At 34.8% G+C, this 15,474-nt stretch overlaps 1 protein-coding gene across 4 annotated transcripts in view; it reads right to left on the bottom strand.

Moving 5' to 3' along the window:
• Positions 1-15,474, bottom strand: part of PLEKHH2 (pleckstrin homology, MyTH4 and FERM domain containing H2) — a 129,635-nt gene that overhangs the window by 72,189 nt on the left and 41,972 nt on the right. For all 4 annotated transcript variants that reach the window (XM_077134106.1, XM_077134107.1, XM_077134105.1 and 1 more), the window contains exons 4-6: positions 6,953-7,102; positions 5,647-5,730; positions 4,057-4,138 (exon numbers count right to left, since the gene is read on the bottom strand). In XM_077134106.1, coding sequence (XP_076990221.1) covers positions 4,057-4,138; positions 5,647-5,730; positions 6,953-7,102 — 316 coding nt within the window. The remainder of the gene's footprint in view (positions 1-4,056; positions 4,139-5,646; positions 5,731-6,952; positions 7,103-15,474) is intronic.

The following is a 15,474-nucleotide window of genomic DNA, read 5'->3' as shown; positions in this document are numbered from 1 at the left end:
AGATACAAAGCAGAAATAGAAAACAACGTGGCTTTTTTTTTAAGCAAACATACCTGAAATTAAACATTCAAATTAGTAATACCCACTTCGGATTATTCACTATTCTCTAGCTGTCTTGTCCAATCTGATAGCCATTAGCCATAAGGGGTATTTAAATTGAAATCAATTCAAATTAAATAAAATTAAAAATTCAGATCCTAAGGTGTACTAGTCACATTTCAGTGATCAATCGCCACAGGTGGTTAGTGGCTACCAGACTGTACAGCACACATACAGATCATTCTCCTCATTGTAGAAAGTTCAATTAAACAGCATTGATTTATAGTTTAAAGCTAAATGTGAAGTCTAACAATAATAACAATTTTCAAATTGTGAAAAGTGACTTCAGAGTTTGTAAAATACGTCAGAATTATGTCAAGAGTGGTAAATATTCCTTCAGATTTAATTTTTGCAAACATCCAAAAGCTATGAAGAACTTTGAAGCTACAAGCGTTTTAAAACAGGCCAGTATCACTCCTGAAACTCACGAGTTTATTAATGAATTATAAATGGATACTTCCATTTGGCAGGATCCAAATCCTCACTCAGAATACCCATGTAGGGAAAGTATTAGGACACTGGTGATCTCTGATTCACCAGCAGTGACATTTGTATTCAACTAACACCACTTAGGCATCTAAGAACCCACAGGAGTGCCTCAGAGTTGCTCTCTAAGAATGCCAAGTTCAGTGACAGTTTCAGTATGTGTGAGGTCAAGGAGCCTCCTCCAAAGTCCCCACTGAGCTTATAATTTTACCATCTCTGTGACTCCCCGGCTCCCATCGAAAGGGTCTATCCTCTCTCTGAGGCCAAAGTTCAAGTCTTATTGAACTTTTGGGGTATACATCTCTTGAATACAGATCCTTCTAACCAATACTGGCTTTGTAAGGCCCCCTTTAGTCTTGCAGGAAAGCAGGAAGATGAAGTGCTACAATGTCTGGAGGAATTAAAATGCCATCAGGTTAACTTCTGTGTACAGTACTTTTAGCAAGTTGCCTTCTCTGGGACACAGTATGGGTCTAACAAGGGGATAAATAGAAGGTCTTTTGGAATAGATGCACAAAATTAATATCTGGTCATGCTTGTTTGACCTATTTAGTGGTCATAAGTCTTCTAGAAAAGAGATTCTCAACCATGATGTCTGGATGCATAGTAGGCTATGAATTACTTCCCCAAATGATTTTTAAAATTATAGGAGATTCAGAAGAGTTCAATGTTCATTGCTGAATGGGAAAAATGGGTGAAATTATACTCAGCATGCTGGGTACTGCACAAAAATCCACAGCTTTAATCTTAACATGATTACAGTCTATAATTTGGACGCACACACAGAGATATCATGTACACACACAGCATTTAGCATTGGTAGGGCAAAATGGTTGAGAACCACTATTTTAAAAGTTCATAAATAGGATATCTATCACTGGAAAAAGGCTATTATCACCTATGTAGACAATTTTTCTACAAATGAAGAAGTAGCATCGTAAAGTGGAAAGAGCAGGGTTTAAAAATTAGACAGAGCTAAGATCAAATCCTAAATCTTTCACTTACAAGGTACGCGATCTTTAATCTCCGAACATCAGTAAAATGGGGATAATAAAATCTCCCCTGCAGGAGTACTATAAGGAGTACAGATAATGATAATTCCTGTCATACACTCTCTTTAGTTGTTGTTGCTGTTATTAAACTATAAAACATTTCTGAAATTAAAGAAGACCTAAAAAAATGGAGAGATATACCACATTCTGGAGTCAGAAGACTCAATATTGTTAAGAAATGAATTCTCCCCAAATTGACCTACAGATTTAATACAATCCCAATCAAAATCCTAAAATGCTTTATGCTTTTTGGGTGAAAACTGACAGCCACTTAAAAAATTTATACAGAAAATAAAAGATCTAGAATAGCCAAAATGAGTTGGAAAAAGAAGAATGAAATAGCATATGAAAAGATGCTCAACATCATTAGTCATTAGGGAAATGCAAATTAATACCACAATGAGATACTAATACAAACCCACCCAGAATGGGAAAAATTAAAAAGCTTGACATACCAAATGTTGGCAAGGATAAGGAACATTAGAACTCTCATACTGTGGTGGTACCAATAAAAAATAGTATAATCACTTTGGAAAGCAATTTCACGGTTTTTGAAAAAGTTCAACATGTGCCTACCATTAACTAAGCAATTCCACTCCTAGGTTGTTATCCAAGACAAATAAAAGCATATTTTTACACAAAGACTATAAATAAATGTTCACAGCAGCTTTATTTATGATAGTCCCAAACTGGAAACAATCCAAATGCTCGTTAAGGATAAAAAGTTGTGCTATATCCATGCAATGAAATATGATGCAGCAATAAAAATAAGCAATACATCCAACAACATGGATGTTTCTCAAAATCATTACATTGAGTGAAAGAGGGCAAAGAATATATACTATATAATTATATTTTTATATAAAATTTTAGAAAATACAAACTAATCTATGGCGACAGAAAGCAAATCAATGGTTGACTGTGGACTGGGACTGGAAGAAGCAGGAAGACGTTTACAAACGGGCATGAGGAAAACTTTGAGGGTATGGATAGGCTTGTTATCTTGTGGTAGCGTCACAGCTATACATTTCTGTCAAAACTCATCAAATTGTACACTTTAAATATGTGCAGTTTATATGCAAAACTGTACATCAGTTTTACCTCAATAAAGCTGTAAAAATAAACAAAGGAACACCCAGCAGGCCACTGCAACATCCAAGCCACAGGCTGAAATGGGCCTCCAGAGAGATGGGCAACACACTCCTGATCAACCTCCCAGGTCAGCTGACACAACTACTCTGGTAATACGATACTTTTATTTCACATCAAAGGACACAAGACCCTCTATTGGGTTTCTGGGAGCTCCTGTTGGCTCTGGTATCACCCGGACATAAGTATATTACACAGAAGTTATATTTCCAGGCTAAGAACTGATCTCATGAAAATCAGAAAATAGCTTACATCCTCTGACAAATACTTTTATGACTGGATTTCAATGTCCTTGGATTTTAATACACATTTACCCCATTCCCAAGACTTTAACATCATTCCTGGGATGGTGGAAATTTCCTCAAAGACAACCTACTTTATGTCTTCTCTCAGGCTCCTGATAAGCTTAGCAATAAGTGTAGTAGATTTTTTCCTAATAGAAGACCCTTCTAGACCATGTGATTTCTACCTGTACCTTCCCCCTCTTCAAGGGTCTAGCACCCATGGATTTAGAACTTCAATTACTGGCAGTCTCTAGATTTCTCCCTCTCCTACCTCTCTGTCCCTCTGCTTTCAGAATCTGTCTGCCCACCCCCTGCTATTAGACTGAGGTTGAGGAAGAGGACTGCATGTCAACAAGGACCAATGCTGTGTAGGGACTGCCGATACATGTCAATAGGTCTGGTTAAGCCCACAGCTGGGTGCCCACATGCAACAGAGTGGCAAAATAGGTCCAGATCAACTGGACAAAACTATTTCTACTTTCATGATTGAGCAAAGCTAATAAATGTGTGACCAGGCAAAGGAGCTTTGAAGTGCTATAGTTATTCACAGTTTATATCACTCAGCCTCCCACTTTGTTCCTTCCGCCCATCTCTTAATCTCCTCTCCTATATCCTTCTGCCCATCCTCCACTTACAATTGACTTTCCCCTCTGGATGATTAAGCCAACAATTTGGCTGGTCTTCTTCTCTCCTACTGACTATAGCTTTCCTATGTCTTCCTTGGTTCAATGATTCCACTAGATGAAAATACCCTCCTGGACTGAGTCTCTCAGTTGGTCCCGGCCACTATGGACTGTCAGTCCTGTCTTTGCCTTCCACTTTCAGGTCCAATGTTTGTGTGGGTGTAGGCATTCTGAAGTTCTCTCTCATTCCATAAAAATAACTTCTTATATTAATCATTGTATATAAAACATTAGCAAAAAAATAATACAATTCTATATAGGCAAATAAATCCAACTAAGCCACCTTAGTTAAAGTACTCATACCTTGTAGCTTTGATTGTATTGCTTTTATCTCTTCAGTTTGGTTTTGATTGATATAACGAAGATTCTGATTCTCCAACTCCAGCTAAAAGAACATAACAGTATTCTTTTATACATGGACAACATATCTTAAACGTACTAGCAAATTATAATATTTAGAAAATGTTAATACCTAATAAATCTATATGTAAGCAAAACAAAAAAGAAACAATGAACAAATAATAGATAAATTTATCAGCATAGATTTTGACCTAGATAATTACGGCTTTGATATTTATTTTTTCCCAAAGTGTTTTAAATTGTCAGTCCCTCATGACTCCGAGAGGTGTGGGCCTCCCTGGTAAGGTGGGGCAGAAATCCTAGAATGAGCTAAGACTCAGCATCAAGGGATTGAGAAAACCCCTAGAATGAGCTGAGACTCAGCATCAAGGGATTGAGAAAACCTTCTCAACCAAAAGGGAAAAGAGCAAAATGAGAAAAATTAAGTATTAATGGTTGAGAGATTCCAAACAGAGTCAAGAGGTTATACTGGAGGTAACAGATATCACTTTGCTAGTCAAGATGTAATTGGAGAGGCTGGAGGGAACTGCCTGAAAATGTAGAGCTGTGTTCCAGTAGTCATGTTTCTTGAAGATGATTGTATAATGATACAGCTCTCACAATGTAACTGTGTGATTGTGAAAACCTTGTGTCTGATGCTCCTTTTATCTACCTTGTCAACAGAAAAGTAGAATATATGGAATAAAACTAAATAATAGGGGGAACACGTGTTAAAATAAATTTAGATTGAAATGCTAGTGATCGATAAATGGGAGGGGTAAGGGGTATGGTATGTATGAATTTTTTTCTGTTGTCTTTTATTTATTTTTCTGAATTGATGCAAATGCTCTAAGAAATGATCATGATGATGAATATGCAACTATTGATGATATTGAGAATTACTGATTATATATGTAGAACGGAATGATCATAAGTTAAGAATGTTTGTGTTTGTTGTTATATATTTTTTAAATTAAAAAATTAATAATAAAAAAAAAAACCGGAGTTACATCTCCAAAATAAAATAAATAAATAAAGGAAACCAGAAGGTACTGGGGGTAGGGGTGGTATATAGGAATCCTGTTCTTTTGTTTTATAAACCCACAACTTTATTCTAATAAACAAATAAACATTTTTTAAAGCAAAAAAAAAAAATTGTTAGTCCCTGTATTAAATTGTTTTAAACCAAAATTATTTCAGCCTTTTATATGTCATATAAACTAAATAATGTGTACTTCTCAGATACCAAAAACACTAATCTTATGAGGTCAGCACATATATTCCACAATTATTTAAACTAATTAATTGTTTAACATTAACTATAAACACTGATTACCACGAGCCTATCAATATTTTAATTTTAGAAATATATTGGATATTAAAATGTAAAACTATCTATCCTAAGTTTACTAAAAGACAGCAGCACCAACTGATCAGAATTTTGTTTGACTCATAATGACCATTAGACTTATCTACTTAGACTTATCTACTAAGTAGATAAGAGATCTACTTTTCTACTAAAAAGAATAAAAGGCAAAATTTAGCAATACATACCTCATTTAACTTAACTGTTACCCATTCTTTGATCTTAGCTGCCTTCTCTTCTATTATTTTAGCTTCTTGTATTCTTATTTGTTTCTGAAATAACATTAGTAGTTAGTTTGTGATTTTCAAACCCAAGCCCACTGGCCTGGAAACATTACGTCCTAAGTTAAAAATGCAAATCTACTTAAAGCCTATTTCTAAATTAGTAAATCTACCTCCTAATTACTGAATATAATAAAAAATGAGAAAAATTATTCAGCAGAGACAAAAATAAGCCATTAGGTAATATGCAAATATTTCTAGTTTTAATTACTACTATGCTCTTTCTCTCAAAGTTCAAATACTGAAACCAATCCACTGAATTTACCAACAAAAATAAACATTTCTGGAAATGGTCTAAGGTTAGAATAGTAGAATAGGTGTCAACCCATTTAGGGAGATGAGAATTGGAAATTCCTCAGGGACCAGGTTTTTTTTTTTTTTTTTGGTTCTCAAACATCAATTTAAAAAGACCAAGGGAAAAATAAAGATTGAAAAACTGTAACTCACATTTAGCAACCTTAAATTCTTATTTTGGTCACAAAACTACTGAGAATGTGATTAGCATAAAAATCACAGTAGATGGAGAGATGGAGACTGGGAAGTGAAAAGCTCAAAATCACTGATCTAAAGAAACAGTGATCCCCAGATAAATTTTTTTTTAATGCTAAAATAAAACAATTCAGCATATTTAGCAATTTCTTAGTGATTATATTTAAATGATATTAAATTATCAATTAAGTAAATAAATCTTATGAAATTTTTCTCAATGCAATTTTAAAATAAACTAAATACTATATTTGAACTCAATATAGTGGTTTTAAAACCCTATATATATTTATAAGCACAATGGTTAGCATAAAACATATATTTAAAATATAATGTTCCAAAAATACATATAATGTTCTATAAATATTCCCTACATCCTAATAATTTAAAATTAAGATGTCTTTCAAACATTTTACAGAAATAAATACATGCTGATAACCAAATGTTTTCAACTTAAAAACTATACTCAAACACTAAAATTTAAAAATTAAGGGAGGTAGCCAGATTCAAAAAGAGTTAGCACTTGTCTTAAAAATGTCCCAGACATAAAAGCAAAAGTTAATACTATTTAACCTGCATCTTTCATCAATAAATGTGATACAATTCCGTGGGCTGACAAAATAAATAAGATTTCTTAACAAAACTTTGGCTATCTCTTTTATCTTTGTGATCATGTATAAATAAACACTCATATCTAGTACTCTGTAATGATCAGATTCTTCCTAACCTGCTCTTCAAGTTGCATTTCCAAGTTTTGTATGATGTCATCTTTTTCCTGTATTAGGGTGTCCAGATCTTGACACTTTTTATACAACCTGGTCTCTGATTCACTGGTTTGAATATTAGCTGCTTTTAATTTCTCTTCCATAACTTGCACCTAAATTCAGGGAATAAAGTATTAAAATTGGGCATGTACTAAACTTATCACAGTATTAATGTTAGAATTTGACTTTCAAAAAGGCATCATCATAAAAGGAAAATATTAAATGTCAAGTTTTAATGTATTAAATAATTTCACAGTTTAAAGACTGTTTTACAAAGCGGTGTTACCATTGAGGTGCATGAGGGTATACAGGATATTTTCAGGATATTATCTAAGATTCAAAAATTTTGTACTAGAGGGCTTCTGGTCAAACAAGACAGTGGCATAAGATACTCCAGCATGCAGTTCCCTACCCCTAAATCTAAGAACAACTAGCAAGAACTGGAAAAGACATCTTCAGCACTCTGGGAAACAGTTAAAGTGTTGTAGTAATGGGGTGAAAGACAAATCAAGAAAAAACAACTTTAAAAAAAAACATAGAAGAAACTTGTGATGACCTTGCTGGCCCTCCCCATACCCTTCCTGGGATGGTGGGGAGACAAACTGCTATTCAGGAGGGAACAGATTAACCAGCATGTGCATAACTCAGTGCCTGTATGTCCCTGAAAATCCATCTGGTGGTAACATGAAAGACTAAACTCCTCTCTATCTCACCCTCCCAGAACTCGCTCTGTGGGCAGGAGTACCTTAGGAACAGATAAGGCGGTGCAAGAAACAATGAAGACAAAACAGCTTGGGTTAAGATTACCTGCTTTAAGTTATAAATAGAACAACCTTGGGGGAGAGTGCGAAATCTATTTAATAGGGAGTGGAGGGGCACTGAATTCCTGAAAACAGGGGATTTCCTAAAGCCACAATTAAGCACAAGCCCAAGACAAGACTGAAGCTCAAAAAACATGGAGAAGACTTTGCTTACTGTATTCACCTTGGCTGATCTTCTTAATAGGTTGGCTAAACTGTGAAGAAGAATGCCACCTACTGAACCCCAGCAGGATAAACTCGAACAGAACCAAGACCAGATACACAGTACTCAAACTGCTGAAATACAAGGACAAGCAGACAGTTCTGAAAGTTGCAAGAAAAAAAGTAATGTGGGTCACACAAGAGAGTTCCAATAAAATTAAGTTCCAGTTTCTCATCAGAAACCAGAGAATCAGGAAAGCAATGGGAAAAAAAACAACAACAAAAAAAAACACCTAAATTGCTGAAAGAAAAGAATTGCCAACCCAGAATTTTATATCTGGTGAGACTGTCTTTCAAAGATGAGGAAGTGGCGATTAAAAAATTTCCAGATAAATGATATCTGAGCAAATATGTCACCACTAGACTTGCTGTACAAGCAATGCTAAAGGGAAGTCTTCAAACTGAAAGGAAAAGACACTAGACAGTGGATCAAAGCAGCAAAAATAAATAAATACTTTTGGTAAGATAACTATATGGGTAATTATAAATGCCAGTACTATTCTATTGCATTTTCTTGGTAGGTAACTCCACTATATAATTCTTACAGCTCTAAAATGTAAATGCATACAAAGTTATGATAAATCTGTTGTTTTGTACATACAATGTATAAAGATATAATTTGTAATAAATACAACAAAAAAGTAGAGGGATGGAGGGGATATAGGAACAGTATACATGTAACCAATGAAGTTAAATGGAAATCAAATCAAATGTAATTATTATTGATTTAGATTGTTAAATTTAAATCCCATGGTAACCACAAAGAAAATATATGACAAATACATACAGCAATAATGAGAAGGAACTCAAAATGGTACACTAAAAAAATAAAATAAATATGAAAGTAGGCATTAACAACAGAGAAACTGAGAGACAAAAATGTAAGAGTTTCAAAGACCAAAGAGAAAAATGGTAGAGGAACAGTGCTGCATCAGCAGTAGATGCTTTAAATGTAAGTGGATTAAACCATCCAGTCATAAGGAAGAGACTGGCAGTATGGATTTTAAAAAGCATGGCTCAAGTATATGCTGTTTACAAGAGATTCACTTTAAATTCAAAGATACAAGTAGTTGAAAGCAAAGGATGGAAAAAATATATAACAGCTAATAATAACCCCAAAAAAATCTGGGGCAGCTATACCAAGAGCAGGTCAAAGAGACTTTAAAGTCAAAAACTGCTTTGAGGGACAAACAAGGTCACTATACACTGATAAAGAGGTCAATAAAAATATATAACAATTATAAACGAATGCATCTAACAGCAGAGCCCCAAAATACATGAAGTAAATAGATGCTTTTACATTAAGAGAAAGCTACTGTAATACACCTCATTCAAAAATGGATAGACCATCGAGACAGAGAACAAATAAGGAAATGGCAGCCTTGAATGACACAAGAAACCAAACAGACCTAGCAAACATATATTAAACACTTTACCCAACAGCAGAAGAAAACACATTCTCCTTTAGTGTGCAGGATTCTTCTCCTGGATAGACCATATCTTCCAACATAAAACAAGTTTCAATAGATCTAAAAGTATTGAAATCATACACAGAGTACGAAATCATACTCTGACCACAATGGAAGGAAGAAAGAATTGAATAACACATGGGGGATGGGAAAATTCACAAATATGCATAAATTAATGAACATACTCTTTAAAAACCAATAGGTCAAGAAAAACAACCAGGACTTCAGGTCCAGAATACAAGTGACCAAAGACAGTCTTCTACACTATATAGGGTCTTGGATGAAAAAGCAGAGAATTGGGATGGAGAGAACGGGGTAAATGTGCCTGTCATTACCCCACCAAGAGCAAGTACCAGTGTGCAGGGAAGTGCGGCTCCCAAAGGAGCAAACCACCCTACAGACATCTGGCTAACATATAAAATTGTCATTACTTCTTAGGAAACATCTCAAGTTCTAGGAAACTTAGGAAGTACTATTCTTCCCTGAAAAAATATGTTCAATTTAAACATTTCATGAATAAATGTTACAGTCAGAGCTCCTTGGATATATCTTTTCCATGCACAATTTTAAAATTTGACCATTACTTTTAAATAATTTTCCCAGGCAAGAAAAATATTAACAAAAATGGCGCAATCAAAAAAGATTACAAAGTAGTTACAGGCAACTTATTTATCAACTGCTCCTATTAGGACTAAGTTCTCAGTATTCACCAGTCTTCTGTGGTAATAAGTATAAATAAGTGGTCTACATAAAAGCTAAAAATCATACAGATAAACCAAGGAGACTTTTACAATATATTGTCATAAATACACAGAAAATAGCCCAGTTCCCTTTCCATTATTTAACTTGAACTGCATAATAAGTTTAAGTACTCAGAGACTAGCTAGTAACAGACACCTAAGAATTCAAATTGTTAAATAAATTCTTGTAATCACCAATGCACGGACACCCTCCAGTGTAGAATGCTTTGTACTTTAGGCTAGCCTTTCTCCCTTACTTTCAAAAGAGCAACTGGTTGCATCTACCCACTTCCACACTCTCCTCAGTCCCTTCCCCAAAGCCTTGTTGATACTGAGGTTCCTAAGCGCCTGTGAAGTAAAAGTTTAACTCAGCAGACCTGAGTGCTCAAACCCTGCACATTCCAAAGAAAGGACTAGTCCTTGAATGGTTCTTGGAAGATAACCTCTCAGTCCATGTAACATCCTGCATGACAAAGGTGTCTCTGTATGCCTGAGAACTTGGGCCATGCCAGATAGTTTATGTTCACAGTGTTATTTATGATGAATGTCTGTTTTTGTATACCTTGGGTTCACGGTTATGCAGTATCAGTTTGACTCCTGGAGGGGCTAGACACTGAGAAGTTAAAATCAGTTATGCAGTCACTGCACACCTATATGGCTGACTACCAATACATACCCTTGACACCAAGGCTCAGGTGAGCTTCCCTGGGCAGCAATATTTCACACATGTTGTCATTCCTCATTGCTCAAAGAATCAAGTGCTGTTTGTGCTACCTCACTGGGAGAGGACAACTAGAAGCTCATGCCTAGTTTCTCCTAGACTCCACTCTAGACACCGTCTTCCTTTGCTGATTCTAATCTCTATTCTTTTGCTGAAATAAATTGTAGCATGAATATATGAGCTGTTCTGGGCCCTCTGAGTCCTTAAAGTAAATTACTGAAACTGAGTATAGACTTGGTGCTTAATAAAATAGCTCCTAATGCTCTTTTCCATTTTCCTGCCCATACTGGGGACAGGAGGAGCGGTGAATATTTTTCCTGTTGTAATTACCCACATCACTATTCCTTCTTTCCATTTCTAACCTCATCCCTACCTCCTCCACTACAAGTCATCAAGATATGACTGTATTTTTGAGTAGGAATTGAAAGTATCTATGTCTACATATAAATTGCTATGATACAGTAAATATTTTGGATCGTTCCAAAATAGTGAGGAATGGAATTAGGAATATTTTGAATCCTAGACTATTTTCCAATTATTTAAAATTTATGGCATATTAATCATTCTAATCATATTTTAGTCACAATTATTTTGGCATAGTGTTCTATGATTTATGCAGTAGGGCAAGATCCTTCCCACTGACAATGAAAAGGAACAGAACTAGTGAAGTAGCTTTCCATGCAATCCAGGATGGGTCTCATAGAACAAAGCATTACAAGACCCTGGATATTAGGATGACTGAACAGTAATAATTTATTAAGAACCAAAAACGACTTGGAAAATAAGAACCAACTTTACAGAAAGGCAGATTAGCCCACATATTAGAATGGCCAACATGAGTCTTAAATTAAATTTCTTTCAAGTCTGAATCTAACACAGGCAAGGGGCTGAAAGGACAGAATGAAACACACTCCTCTTTGGTCAACATAAATGACTGTAACAGATTGGAGTTTACACCTAATCAGTTACTTGCAAATAAATTCTACATGTTAGTATTTCCCAAATGTGCTATTTGCTGCTTTTTGGTCTCAAAAGAGAGAAATAAGTATTATCAGGTTCATTTGCACAGACGCTTTTAAAAGTTGTGAACTACAACAAAAATAGCACTACAGCATTAACTATAATATTTATCTGGCACAAAATATTTTTTGTATAGTAAGTTTAGTTAATGGCTATGGAAGTGATGCCATGCATTAATAAACAACGAGGAAAATGCACAAAGCTAAAACTTGATCTGGTTTTAGCTGACTACTGCTTTTAGTAGTGAAACATTCCTTTTTGGTTAATATAAATACAGTTGTTTAAGTCTTGGGATATGGTTCAGTGAGAAAGGACAAGCTGAATTTAAGCAACATAAACAGGCCACAGTTGCATGGAAATTGTTAAAGATAGCAAAGGATTCAGTTACTCTAAGTTAGTAACATTTACTTAGTCTTGCAAAGATCTAAAAGATGATATAATCAGTGCACAAGAATTAATCTGCTCTCTGCTTATATTTCCTATTAACTTTTAGATTCACTATGAGTATTTAAGGAAAAAATTCCTTCAGGTGCATAACAATTTATTCAGGTAGTGAATAAATTTCAAATGTTGTGACAAAGAGAAATACCTATAGATTCTGCTGAATTACATAAAAATTCTAGGAGATTTGCAATTCTCATTCTCTTTTAAGGAAGGTGGGCAGAATGTATAAAATAACCAATCACGGTATCTTTTTTTTTTTTTTATTAATTAAAAAAAGAATTAACAAAACAATTAGAAATCATTCCAATCTACATGTACAATCAGTAATTCTTAATAACATCACATAGTTGCATATTCATCATTTCTTAGTACATTTGCATCGATTTAGAAAAAGAAATAAAAAGACAACAGAATAAGAATTAAAACAATAATAGAAAGAAAAAAAAACAAAAAAAACAAAAACAAAAAACCTATACCTCACATGCAGCTTCATTCAGTGTTTTAACATAATTGCATTACAATTGGGTAGTATTGTGCTGTCCATTTCTGAGTTTTTATATCCAGTCCCGTTGTACAGTCTGTATCCCTTCATCTCCAATTATCCCTTCTCTTTTTTTTTTTTTAATTAACGGAAAAAAAGAAATTAACCCAACATTTAGAGATCATACCATTCTACACATGCAATCATTAATTCTTAACATCATCACATAGATGCATGATCATCATTTCTTAGTACATTTGCATTGGTTTAGAAGAACTAGCAACATAACCGAAAAAGATATAGAATGTTAATATAGAGAAAAAAATAAAAGTAATAATAGTAAAATCAAAACAAAACAAAACAAAACAAAACAAAAACCTATAGCTCAGATGCAGCTTCATTCAGTGTTTTAACATGATTACTTTACAATTAGGTATTATTGTGCTGTCCATTTTTAAGTTTTTGTATCTAGTCCTGTTGCACAGTCTGTATCCCTTCAGCTTCAATTACCCATTGTCTTACCCTGTTTCTAACTCCTGCTGAACTCTGTTACCAATGACATATTTCAAGTTTATTCTCGAATGTCCGTTCACATCAGTGGGACCATACAGTATTTGTCCTTTAGTTTTTGGCTGGATTCACTCACCATAATATTCTCTAGGTCCATCCATGTTATTACATGGTTCATAAGTTTATCTTGTCTTAAAGCTGCATAATATTCCATCGTATGTATATACCACAGTTTGTTTAGCCACTCTTCTGTTGATGGAGATTTTGGCTGTTTCCATCTCTTTGCAATTGTAAATAATGCTGCTATAAACATTGGTGTGCAAATGTCCGTTTGTGTCTTTGCCCTTAAGTCCTTTGAGTAGATACCTAGCAATGGTATTGCTGGGTCGTATGACAATTCTATATTCAGCTTTTTGAGGAACCGCCAAACTGCCTTCCACAGTGGTTGCACCCTTTGACATTCCCACCAACAGTGGATAAGTGTGCCTCTTTCTCCGCATCCTCTCCAGCACTTGTCATTTTCTGTTTTGTTGATAATGGCCATTCTGGTGGGTGTGAGATGATATCTCATTGTGGTTTTGATTTGCATTTCTCTAATGGCCAGGGACATTGAGCATCTCTTCATGTGCCTCTTGGCCATCCGTATTTCCTCTTCTGAGAGGTGTCTGTTCAAGTCTTTTTCCCATTTTGTAATTGGGTTGGCTGTCTTTTTGTTGTTGAGATGAACAATCTCTTTATAAATTCTGGATACTAGACCTTTATCTGATAAATCATTTCCAAATATTGTTTCCCATTGTGAAGGCTGTCTTTCTACTTTCTTGATGAAGTTCTTTGATGCACAAAAGTGTTTAATTTTGAGGAGTTCCCATTTATTTATTTCCTTCTTCAGTGCTCTTGCTTTAGGTTTAAGGTCCATAAAACCGCCTCCAGTTGTAGGATCCATAAGATATCTCCCAACATTTTCCTCTAACTGTTGTATGGTCTTAGACCTAATGTTTAGATCTTTGATCCATTTTGAGTTAACTTTTGTATAGGGTGTGAGAGATGGGTCTTCTTTCATTCTTTTGCATATGGATATCCAGTTCTCTAGGCACCATTTATTGAAGAGACTGCTCTGTCCCAGGTGAGTTGGCTTGACTGCCTTATCAAAGATCAAATGTCCATAGATGAGAGGGTCTATATCTGAGCACTCTATTCGATTCCATTGGTCGATATATCTATCTTTATGCCAATACCATGCTGTTTTGACCACTGTGGCTTCATAATATGCCTTAAAGTCAGGCAGCGCGAGACCTCCAGCTTCGTTTTTTTGCCTCAAGATGTTTTTAGCAATTCGGGGCACCCTGCCCTTCCAGATAAATTTGCTTATTGGTTTTTCTATTTCTGAAAAATAAGTTGTTGGGATTTTGATTGGTATTGCATTGAATCTGTAAATCAATTTAGGTAGGATTGACATCTTAACTATATTTAGTCTTCCAATCCATGAACACGGTATGCCCTTCCATCTATTTAGGTCTTCTGTGATTTCTTTTAGCAGTTTTTTGTAGTTTTCTTTATATAGGTTTTTTGTCTCTTTAGTTAAATTTATTCCTAGGTATTTTATTCTTTTAGCTGCAATTGTAAATGGGATTCGTTTCTTGATTTCCCCCTCAGTTTGTTCATTACTAGTGTATAGAAATGCTACAGATTTTTGAATGTTGATCTTGTAACCTGCTACTTTGCTGTACTCATTTATTAGCTCTAGTAGTTTTGTTGTGGATTTTTCCGGGTTTTCGACGTATAGTATCATATCGTCTGCAAACAGTGATAGTTTTACTTCTTCCTTTCCAATTTTGATGCCTTGTATTTCTTTTTCTTGTCTAATTGCTCTGGCTAGAACCTCCAACACAATGTTGAATAATAGTGGTGATAGTGGACATCCTTGTCTTGTTCCTGATCTTAGGGGGAAAGTTTTCAATTTTTCCCCATTGAGGATGATATTAGCTGTGGGTTTTTCATATATTCCCTCTATCATTTTAAGGAAGTTCCCTTGTATTCCTATCTTTTGAAGTGTTTTCAACAGGAAAGGATGTTGAATC

This window comes from Tamandua tetradactyla, chromosome 17 (assembly GCF_023851605.1).
Source record: "Tamandua tetradactyla isolate mTamTet1 chromosome 17, mTamTet1.pri, whole genome shotgun sequence".
Lineage (NCBI taxonomy): Eukaryota > Metazoa > Chordata > Mammalia > Pilosa > Myrmecophagidae > Tamandua > Tamandua tetradactyla.
The sequence above is the reverse complement of the archived record's forward strand: the minus strand, read 5'-3'. Positions and strand labels throughout refer to the sequence as shown.